The 12,148-nt window shown below is 39.5% G+C and overlaps 1 protein-coding gene across 7 annotated transcripts in view; it reads left to right on the plus strand.

Annotated features, from left to right (window-relative positions):
• The window catches only part of RBFOX1 (RNA binding fox-1 homolog 1), a 1,862,366-nt gene that overhangs the window by 1,736,451 nt on the left and 113,767 nt on the right, over positions 1–12,148 (plus strand). For all 7 annotated transcript variants that reach the window (XM_068565272.1, XM_068565270.1, XM_068565268.1 and 4 more), the window contains 2 exons: positions 3,106–3,159; positions 10,422–10,514. In XM_068565272.1, coding sequence (XP_068421373.1) covers positions 3,106–3,159; positions 10,422–10,514 — 147 coding nt within the window. The remainder of the gene's footprint in view (positions 1–3,105; positions 3,160–10,421; positions 10,515–12,148) is intronic.

The raw sequence follows: 12,148 nt of genomic DNA on the forward strand, positions 1-12,148 counted from the left end.
AGGCCTTTTGGGCATGAATATGATCCACTGAATTCTCTATTGTCACCAGACACAGATTACATGACTTTCAGAACATGCAAAAGAAGCTTTCATTAGAAAAGAAAAGAAGCTTTCACGATCACCTTTGATGTATAACAAAATAGAGATGTTTTCGGGCAGTTTGCCTTCCATTCTGCATCCAAAACATGAAGCCGACCCTAAGAAAACTGGGATGATGCCTTTTCTTAGTCTCCCTGCACACTCTTTGAACTAAGCTTTACTTTCATGTTTTATACTGCATTCATTGAACACTTTTCAGAGACTTTCAGGGAAATATTATTTGATCTGAGAATATCTAAAAATGGGTGGTACCTATTTGCCCAAGTGTGTGCCTATAAGCTCCTGGATTTTATCCTTGACACAGCTATCGAAACACCTCGCCTGGATTCTGAGATTCTGTTGTTGAACACAGCTGAATGTCGGTGTTGAGCAAACAAATCCTAGTTATGTCTGCGAATGAGTTGTGTCTATTTGAATTGAAAATGTGCCAGCTGTGTTTACATCATTAGTAGCAAACTTCCCAATTAAACTGTTGATGCTATAAATATAGTACACAACTGCCTTAGGAAGGGGGCTTACATCAGCATTCTTCTTATGGCTTATTTCACTGGCTTTGAGGATCTTCCACCCAGTGGCAACTGCCAAAGAGGCAAACATTGGGGACCATTTCAGGGCATATGGCGCCATTGTTCTGTTTAGGGAATGACACATGTGAAGATTACTTTTTGATTGGTTCTGTCTCAACCAGATCTTATTTTAAAGGAAGTGTTTTTGTGTTGACTGCTTAGAGAATGTTCCATGGATGACATTTGCTTTGTGGTTTTAGAGGAAGTCCTTTTCAAGCTTCTCTATCCAGAGATGTGTGTGCTTCCAGCCTCTTAGGCCTGAAATAAATATGATAGCATCTGTCTGGACTGAATATTCTAAGGAGGTTATATCAGAATTATGGCTTCTGAGGAGTTCACAAAGCTGGAGGCCTTTTTAACTATGAAATTCATTTCACCTTTCAATGGCAAATCCTGCATTTCCCAAATCTGAAAATTATCTGCTATTTTTAACGATTTTCTCTGCCCAAATCTAGGGCACGGAAAATGCAGTAGAAGAATCTTCTCTTGACCAAAAGAATAGTTTAGTGTTCACAAATTACAGGGTGAGTTAGCTGTGTGTTTCTTGGTATTTCCATACGGCATGCTAGCGATGTAGACCTTCCATCTTCTCTCCTGGTTGAGCCTTCTCTTCTTGATTTTTTCCTATCCTTCTACTTCTCTCTGAAGTAGAGAAGCACTTCTGCTCCACAAGAAGAATTCAAGCCTGTAATCCCCTGGACGGGTACATATCCTGAGGGATGGGCATGTTTCTGTGGGCCAAGATGACATAAGCTTTGGGTTTCTTTTTCTCATAGTCAAAACTACTTTCATTTCAAGATTTTGAGCTATTTATATTCGACTGGAGCATGCATATGTTTTTCTGTCTTTCTGAGTAACGTAGATTTATTTGTACATTCCAGAGGATAGCCTCTGTATATTCCAATTTTTTTTTTTTTTTTTGAATCTCAGTAAGACCTTCTTGACACTTACTCTCCGGGCCTCCCAGTATTCTGTGAGTGGTGCACGTGGGTCAGTCAAGCTGCCCCTAATTCTCTGTATCTAATTGTTCCCTTTCTCTCCTGCCCCTCCCTCCCCATGGCTCCATCCTCTGCTACACAGAGGCTGCTTAAGGCTTTCCACCCAGCGGAGAGAGACAGAATACAGAATCTCCTAGGGTTATAAAAGATGCAATGAAAATTCAGGCTGCAAAAGCAAATGGAACAATAGGAAAGCTCAAAATCAGGGAAAAAGAGGATGGAAATTTTACTTTATGTTGTTCTGTTTGTTTTTTAATCACTGAAACAGGCATTTGCTCTCATTCTGCATCAGGGTAAAATTTCTGTCTGATTTTCCCCTGGGCCTTGTCACACACTTTTGTGCTACTGTCTCCCACCTGTACTCATGTAGAACAGACCACACTCAAAAAATGCCCATTCGACCTCATGTGATCTAAGAAAACAGAAAGGATTCCAGCATCAGGGAAAAGGATTTTGAATTATCGGATGCTTTTGGAGCGGAGTCCATGTTCCCATTTTTTAAGTGTGAATTACAGACTGATGTGCGTTTGTCACTAGGACTACTAAGGTAGTCTGTTACCAGTTGTAATAAGTTACAAAATACAAGACACAATATCAGGAATTTGAATTTCAGATAACAAGTATTTTATTAAGTATAAGTATGTCCCAAATATTGTGTGGGGTACACTTATCCTGAAAAATCTGAAATTTAAATTTAACTAAACATCTGTATTTTATCAGGCTACCTAATGTATTTGTCATCTGAAACTTTGTTTCTAGATTGGAATGTGTTGAGTTTCTTCCACTTTTTGTAAAGCCTATTCACGCTAATTGTCTAAAATCTGTTTGTTTAACAACATTGTGAATCATCTTGAAAGAAGTACATTTCAGCCTGAGGAGAGACCACAACTATGCTGGTTTCTTGCTTGTGATAGGTGTCTGTGTAGTGGACCTTCCTTTTATCTTGACTTCTCCCTTATGGCCTGGCTGCTCCTGGCTTTTGCAGAACGAAGGTCCAAAATCCTCAACATCCCGTTCTAGTCGGATATTTTACTCTCAAAATCCCACTTCACCAAGGGTGCTTTGCCCAGTGGCTAGTGACATAGCCTAGAAGAGTCCTTGTATATACTAGCTGTTTTTAATCTTTGCTGCTCAGTGCCTGGGAAGGCAATCACTCGCATATCAAGAAAGAAAAGTGGAATTAACCTCTTGGTTACATACTTGGTACTGGGCCCCTATTCTGATAGCTTATATGATGGGATATGCCATAATTTGGAAATAATACATGCGGTTGTATTTTCTCTTGGTTCAAGTGCATCGTTTAATGAAAGAACAACATAAAATGAATATCCTTGATATGAAAAGAGAAAAAAAATTCTGACTTGGGGCACAATTACCCATGTGCATAATATGATTCAGTCTGTTTCTCTTCTTGCTTATAAAATATTTCTATTTCTTTGCAGCAATTTGGTAAAATCTTAGATGTTGAAATTATTTTTAATGAGCGAGGCTCAAAGGTAAGCAACTTCATTCACTTTAGAATTGTTTAGCTTACGTTGAAACGCTTGTTATAAATACGGGGAAACAACTGCACTGTTTTAATCATTACGTTGTGAAAATACACTTCCTTGGGAATTCCTTTAGGGACTACCTCCCGTTTCCAAAATGGTGGGGACTACATTGGATTCAGTTTAAAATGTGTGAGGGGGAAATTTTAAATTGCTGTTTTATATATATCTGTAGATGTCTATATATCAATTTTCCAGAGGAAAACTACCCATGCTTAAAAAAATAATGTTGTTGCTACATTTTTGTTTTTCAGTGATAATTATGTTCTTTATATTAAAAAGTGAGTTGATAGTCTCATGAGCAGGTAAATATGTGATTATTCTGTATTAATAAAGTGCAGTTCTTTTCCTGGGTTGTAGGGGAGAAAATCTCATATACACCAACCTTTTGAATAAAACTTGATTCATTAGTCTGTGTACCCACCCACATTTTGCAATTTGCCGTTGCTTTTAGTTAGCTTTTTTTTTTTTTCTGGGAAACCAATTTTTAAGTAGATTTTCTTAGAGCTAACAGTGTTAGTAAAAATCAGAGGTTATATGGTCAAACTCCAGCAACTTCAAAATGGAAATAGGTTGGTAGAAAAAAAAAAAAAAAAGCCCAAGTCTTCCAAAACATCTTCTGTATCAGTGGTCATCTAAGAGCAGTATCCAGACCGGCAGCGTCAGCACGACCTGGGAATTTATAAATGCAGATTCTCAGGGTCCAACCCAGACCTTACTGAATCAGATCCTCAGAAACTGGGGCCCAGCAATCTGTGTTTTAACCGACCTACCAGGGCTGTGGTTAAACTGATAAACCCTGTGTCTTCCTGTTTTCGACACATGCCCACGCTGCGCTTGAATGCAAACTAGCCCTTTGCCCCCTGGGGCCTGGAGGTTGCTAAAGCGTCCTGCTTCTACCTGCATTGATGGAAAACGCAAGGGAGCCATCAGAATCTCCCTGGAGGAAAGCAGTGCATTCGGCAGAGCAGCCGCAGATACTGTGGTTAACAGGGAAGGATGCTGCAAAAGACTTGAATATTGACATCAGGAACTAGAAAGTGAACACGTTCAATAACTCTGCCTGGTTTCCGGTCCGCCAGGAATGTTCAGCTGCCTTCACATCCCCAGACTGTGAAAGTGGGGATGGAGAGAAGTTGATTACCAAGCACAGAGAGATCCCGGGTTCAGCCCCAGAGCTTTTCATACACAGGCAATTTGGGACAAGCCAGCACCCAGGAGGGTTACTAAGAAGAACAGGTTTTACCTAAGGGGGCAAGAGCCAGTCTCCTGGGTATAGTAACCATTTCCTCCCCACAAAGCAATCCTTTATTATTCCTTGGACAGTCTGTACCCTCTCCGTCCTAAATAGGTTTAGTATTAACCAAATAGGATAATGCTGTTTGAATTGAAGAAAGAAAATGCCAGTATTCTCTTTTCCACAGTCAAAATGGTGTTGTGATATGCCAGATAAGTGTAAAAAAAAAAAAAAAAAAAAAAGAAAAATCAATTCATTATACTCTCAGGTTTTGCTACTTTAGGGAACTCCTCATTCTTCTGTAATTTCAGATGTTTTATGGTCATCCTTGTAATATGTCAGTAGTTTGACCTCCAGGCTGGGGGAAAAATAAGCTAACTCTCTTTCTGCTCTGGTATGAAAAGCATTACAGGTACTATTTCTATATGTGCAAAGTCAAGTGCATTAAGAGAAAAACGTGCCTGATCCCTTTCACTCAGGACTGATGTATTCTGTGCAAAGTTACAGAAGATGTTGGCCAACTTTCTTCTAATCCTGAGTCCTAGCACTGCTGCCTTTAAGGGTTTTTAAAAAAAATTTATATTCCACGTGTACTTTGTTTTGTTAACTTTTGCAAGTTGGAGGAAGCTATTTAATTTTTTTCGAGAGCTTAAGGACATTAGAAGAATATCGTTTGCTATTTTGAAAGGACAATGGTGGTGCTATTTTTAAGACTTCTTCCCTCATTCTCGTGATTAGCCTGTCTCTAGGGCTTTAGGAATAAGACCATTTAAATTTGCTGCAACAAGAGATTGATTTTGTGAAGCTGTGAAGCCTTTTTTTTTTTTTTTTTTCTGATTAAGAACCATCAAAAATAGCCTCTCTCAGTGGGTTTGCTCCCTCTGAAAGAACTGGTCTTGCAGGTGTGGGAGCTGACCAGTACCACTGGAATGTCATGGAGACAGTTCAGTTGAGAACTGCTGAATGAAGGAAACAGCTCACACAGGGATATCTTTCTTTCGTACTTGACGTTATCCTTTATGGGAAAAGGTCTTATTTAAAGGAACATTTCCATTTTAATGGTCGAGAAACCTGAACTGTTGGTATGACCTGATTTTCATCCTTTGGTACTGGAGAAGCAGCCAGGAAATGGGGGAGCCCTTACAAGCCAGGAGCTGACCTTCTGGCCATCCTCTTTGGGGACCATCCCAAGACAGCCACTCAATGCTCAATGAGGGTGGCTCAATGTGGGTGTTTGATGTGTGTGTGTGTGTGTGTGTGTGTGTGTGTGTGCGTGTGCATGCGCCTGTGCATATACACCTATATACACACAAGCAGTATCTATATCATCCTTGGGATGTATAATGTACAAGTTCATGTATAGAAGGATAGCAAGTAAGCAAGGAAATCACTTTCAGAAAAGATCTGCCAGACTTGGAAAATGGAATGAGATAGCATTTCAGGGTGAGAGAGCCTATCATTCATTTTTCCTTTTAGGAGATTTAAAAATGTTGTGTTTACCTCTGAAACATTTTATTTGGGGGGTGCAGCCAGAGATAGCTACTTTTTCATAGACCTAGGAAATGCAGTCTGCCCTTTGATTCAGTGATGTCTATAGTATTGGTTGCATTCCAGTACAAGATTGGTGAATCGGACGTGAGTGAGACAGAGGTGCTTCCTGTTCTCACAGACTTTCCAGAGTAGCCTGAGAGACGGATCCTTAAGACAAACAAATGCAATAGAGTTTGCTGTGTTCTCTAGCGAAGAAGAGGCTGCTGAGACTCCAAGCAGGCAGACCAATCTTGTTGGAAGCTGGAAGGGCTTCTGGGAGAAGTGGCATTTAAGCTGCGAGAAAAAAGATGAGTCAGGGTTTCCCAGGGAAGGGACGGAGGGAAGATGGTCTTCCAGGGAGAAGGGGCTGTGTGTGAAAAGGCGATTGGGAACAAGTGGGTCGTAAAGCCCTTAGTCCCACAGGAAAATGAGCCTTCAGACCCTTATCAACAGCTCTCCTCCTCTAGGTGATAGGAGTTCTCTGCACCAGAAACTAGTGGAATCAGATTTTCATGTAAGATGAAAAGTCAGCGCACGCATCCATCCTGGGTACTTCAGAGCCTTTATTTCAGCTATAAAATATTGTATTTGTATTACTACAAAAAGGGAAGATATCGCCTAAATATATCCCACAAGACTAAAGTAGAAAAATAACTGGGATACGGGAAGATCAGAATTTATGTTTCACAAAAAGATTTAAAAATAAGCAAGTCTGGGGCTTCCCTAGTGGCGCAGTGGTTGAGAATCTGCCTGCCAATGCAGGGGACACGGGTTCGAGCCCTGGCCTGGGAAGATCCCACATGCCGCGGGGCAACTAGGCCTGTGCGCCACAACTACTGAGCCTGCGCGTCTGGAGCTTGTGCTCCACAACAAGAGAGGCCACGACAGTGAATGGCCCGCGCACTGCGATGAAGAGTGGCCCCCGCTCGCCGCAACTAGAGAAAGCCCTCGCACAGAAACGAAGACCCAACACGGCCAAAAATAAATAAATAAATAAATAAATAAATAAATAAATAAATAAATAAATAAAGATTAAGGTGGTAAATAAAAAAAAAAAAATGAAGAACAGAATGTAGTGGGTTTCTTCTGACCATTTAAAAAAAATAAATAAATAAGCAAGTCACGGCTGGTCCACGTTAGGGTCGCCATTATCTGCCTGGGGTCATGCCTTCCCATCATAGGGCACAAATATCCCGGATTCTCTTCCCCTGAAGGATTGCTCCTTCTCTTAGCTCCCCCTTCTCTGTTAAGGTGAACCCTGGGAAGCAGTGTCTCTCCGCCAGCACTTAGGGAGCATCTGACTCCCCCCATGCAGCCCCTCCTGCACGCTTGATCTTTACAGGGTTATTGCATTGCACTCAGTTCCTTCCTGTGCTCTCCAGGCCAAGTCCAGAAGGTGCTTCTTTTGATCCCCTTTTTAAGACTGAGATAAAAATATTCAAAATATTTTAAGAATATTCTGGAAGTTACATTTTGCTTAAGATAGAATTCTGACCACGAGGCAGGTCAAAAGAAACAGCACCTGTGCTTGATAGAGAGGGTGCCTAAAAATGGCCAGCTGGTGGTCTCTGATTATGCTGTAGCTCCCCAGATGAGAATCTGGCCATCTTCTGACCCAGGGACATCATAGCACTTCTTACCTGGGTGGGAGGTAGGATTGTCCAATGGCACACGTAGGAGAATCCCTTTGGTATTTGGGGGACTGAGGCTAGAGCAAGGTCTTCATGAACCCAGCTTTGCCAGATCTCAACTAGGCATCTCAGCAGGTTGAAATGAGCCACTCAAAACAAAACAAAACAAAACAAAAAGTTTAGCAGAAAATAATGAGAGTAAAAATAATAATAAAGAGAATCAATATATTTTTTGTACTTCAAAGGAAAGTGAAAATGGAGTACAATTCCTTTTTAGTTTATGAACTTGGGGTTCAGAATAGATTTTTATCTTCACTTTCACCTCTCCGTGACATACATGATGCAGATTTTAGGCCAGTATGGTTTGCTCTGGGTTCAGACCAGAATCAGAGTGACTCGATTCATTGGGATCGTGTTAGACAGGTGAGTGGCATGTTCGAGTTTCTCCTGCCTGTGTTCTTTCCAGCACTGCGGTGACACCGACTGTTAGTGCCTGTCGACAACAATGATGCCACCAAGCCCTCCGTCGATAAATCACATCGGACTGTGGATTTCCTTTCCTTGCCAAGTGAGAGAATTGCCCCAGATAGAGCCGGAGTCCTAGTTTCCCTAATTACTTATTAAATGTATGGCACGGCTATGGATGCTAGAGCACTGGGCTTAGAGGTCAGGAAGAGAACGTTCCTATGTGATTTTGGCTGACCCCTAGGTTTAAGATACGAATCACCAAGTCAGATAGATATTCATCTCAAAAACTCACTCCACTCCCTAAATTGCTCTATAGAAACTGGCAATGTAATATTCTACTTCATTCGAAGAACTGAATCCTTTTGATGGTGCTTAGTGGTACGAGAGGCCATGGAAACCCAATTGCTGGGCCACATAGGTCACTTTTTCGGCAGATTTCTGGGCTCCACTCTGGGATTCTGATCCGATAGATATGGGTCAGGGCTCAGGAATCTGAATGTTTAATATGCTCTCCAGTTCCTTCTGATGTACAACTAAGCGTGGGACCCACTGGCTAAGAGTCAGAGCCATCAAATAGAGCGACCCCCTCCCCCAAATTCTGTCTTTTGCCTGTTGAAGAGCTATTATTTCAAAACTAATCGGCACGTATCTTTGAGTACCAAATGTGGCCATCCTACCAGTGATGTACAGAACTAGGTAGCGTCCTTCTAAGCATGTAACCTTATTAGGTTAATCAAATAGTTCAGACCTACCCTAATCATGGACCCTCACTGTGGGAAATATGAAGGGTAATTCAGCCTAATCCCCCAAGTGAATAATTAATTTTTTTCTCTATCAGATAATTATCTAATCTAACTTGAAGACATCCACAACTAGTTTCCTCTATGCATGAGCCCATCTTAATATTGGAAAGTTCTCTCTTAGTTAAAGCACTGGGTAAGAGCTCTCTAAATACCCTGAGTTTCGGACATCCCTTTAGCAATCTAATGAGGATCTGAGAGTTAACAGCTAATGACTAGCTGTGATTTGTAATGGCGGTCTATTTTATTAGTAGGACAGACTGTCCTACTGCCCCAGCTAAGCTTAAAGCTAGCATTTTTCCTTTATGTAAAGATTACCGAACAACACAAAGAGGAGTCCTGGCACATTGCATTATTTCACCCAGTTTACACTGTGAAGACAAGAACGAGCTGGGCATATTTGCACTGGAATTGTTTCAAACGGTTGGTGTATATTTCTGAACAAGATGTACAAATATTTTTAGGGGTTTTAAAAATAATGTGTCATATTTTCTGTACTCTTCTTAGGAACAGTGTCAGTGAAGAAAAAGGATGGATTTTTGGCAATGCGATGTTTGGGGGGTTGTTTTTTGAGGCTGAAATATTAAACAAAATATGCCAGTGGTGCAGAAAAGGGTATATTTGTTATTGATCAATAAAAGTTCCCAGAGTGTTATTATAAATAACATTCTATTAAAGGAGCTTCTTTATTTTCTACCAGTTGATTTGATAAATGAATACCAGCATAATGTCTTAGGACTTTACCATATGAATACACATTTCCCTTTTGGGTTAATAAAGTAGTCGGGAAAGTTGACAAATTCCGAAGCATGTATATTATTTGTGGGGTCAGAGGGGAAGTATTAATACAAAAATGTTACTTGAACTGTTTGCATTATTAATCAATTGATGTTTATTTCTATTCATTTCATGGGATTATTTTGCTTATTAGATCAGAGTTTAAGATTTATTATAAAAAAAGGTCTTTCCTTTTTTTTAGGCTTCTAATTTTTATTTTTTGAGACATAAAGGCTGTAGAATTCACAAATTTGAATAACCCTAAAACTGCATGGAGAAGAGATGGTCTTAAAACCACACAGCATGACTCTGTAGGCAATGTTAGAAGATTCTGGCATTCATTGTTGAATTTTGTGCACATGTTTTCTTTTCTTTTCTTCTTAATTTGCATGTCAAGAAAGTGGTTCCCTTTTTTTTCCTCGTTATTTCATTTTCTTCTCTGTGAAGACACTGTACATTTATTTTGATCTCATTTTCTTTCCGTTAAATTTCTTTTCTTCTGTAGTGACATTTAGAAAGGTATTTCTGGTATCATTCTTTGAATTCTTCAGGGGTGACAGCTAACGGGTGACAGAAAACAAAAATCTTGTTCACATTTGTCGCTTACTTATTGCACATTTTAGTACTCTTATAATTTCTCTAATTTGCATGTTACAGAACTGAAGCCAGGACAAGAAATAGAAATTAAAGCGAGAGAACGTTCCACAGTGGTCGTTGACTGAAAATAATAATCTGCATGTTGTTTTCCCTTCTCCCTCCTGCATGCAGGGATTTGGTTTCGTAACTTTCGAAAATAGTGCCGATGCGGACAGGGCGAGGGAGAAATTACACGGCACCGTGGTAGAGGGCCGTAAAATCGAGGTGCATGTCCAAAATATTTTCCTTTTCATCTTTTTGATAAGTGTCTGCTTCACGCTCATTTGTTGTTTCAGATGCATCATTGTGTCTTGTATGTGACCCTACTCCCTTCTCATTGTTTATATATATATATTTATATATAAAAAGGAAAACTGGCCTTACTTTTTAAAAAATTTTCCTTTATTATGTTACTCTTATTACTGCTGAAAGGTGGATGGCAAAAGTGAGACAAAAGAAAGGTTAATCTGAAAGGGTTTTTTTTTATTATTTTATTTTTCATGTCTTATTACCAATGGGTGCAGTAGATTCCAAGCAGTGGAGAGAGTGTTGCCAAACAAAACAAAATACAGAGCAGTTTCTTTTTTTTTTTTTTTTTCCTTTTCTTTTTCTTTCCACTACAGGGTTGATGAGGGATCCACAGTGGTGTGCAAATTAAGCCAAATTGTGAAAGAAATGGCATTCGAGAGAACGATTGTTTGGGGAAAAAAAAAAAAAAAAAGAGAGGTTTTTGTCATGAAACCTTTCTTTTTTTTTTTGTTTTTTTAAGAAGCCAGTTTGAACTTTATATTCTGTTGATCACAAAGTGAATAACCAAACAGGATTTCCTGTTCAATATCTGGCCCTTCTTCATGGAAAAAAATAAACGCTAAAATTCCGATACTCAGAATCTGCTCTTTCTACCACTGACTCTCCCTCAAAATGACCACAGGGTCGTATTTGTTAAAACTTAAAAAAAAAAAAGAAAAAAATACCAGTTAAAAATGCTTTAGTCTTTGGAGTAAGATGTTGCATATTTTGCCTTTCATTTCCTCCCACCCTCGACGATAACCCTTAGGCCCCTCACCAAACTCTCAGTAACCATGGTAACTGTATACAAACCCATGCTGGCGATGGTGGTGAATGGTAAGTGGTGAAATCCATCTGCCGTTTCACGTATTTAGTGCTGATATATCTCTATACATATATATACCACGTGAATTTTTTTGACTTGTTGTATTAAGTTTTCTTGATGCTCTATTTTTTTGGATATTGGTACGCCTGTAACTGAGTGTACGTTCTAAGCTAGCCTGGGAGGCACTGACTGGATTGAGATATGACCAGTGCACATCTTACTCAGATCGTTAACTCCATATTGTGTTAAACAATGCACCCTCTCTTTTATCCTTTTGTTAGCTGTGACTTTAAAGCTTGAATGATTTTGTTAATTCTTGCGATGTAAAAGGCTCTTGTTCCAAGTGTTGAATGCTAGATGTTGCTTCCCGATGGTTCTTCCCTCTTAAAGTGTTGCATACGGCTAAAACTTGTTTGTCCTTTTTTTGACATTTCTGTTCCCTTGTACCTTGTCTCTCCCCTCTTCTATTCCACTGCATGTTCCTTCATATGAACCTTATTTTATGTTTAAAAACTATTTATTGTTTCTGTGTTACCATGGAGTACACGCATGCTTTTCAGTCTTCAATTATGCAGTTCCTTTTAATTTGCTTTTACTGTCTCCATATTAAACTTTTAAATGATATGACATTGCTTTATTGAAATGATTTGTTAAGTTAAAATGGTTATGAAGTAAATGTAATTATAAAAATGTATGATTTTGTTATGCACCTACTGCCTTTTATAAATTAAAATGCATTTTAGTT

This window comes from Eschrichtius robustus, chromosome 16 (assembly GCF_028021215.1).
Source record: "Eschrichtius robustus isolate mEscRob2 chromosome 16, mEscRob2.pri, whole genome shotgun sequence".
Taxonomy (NCBI): Eukaryota; Metazoa; Chordata; class Mammalia; order Artiodactyla; family Eschrichtiidae; genus Eschrichtius; species Eschrichtius robustus.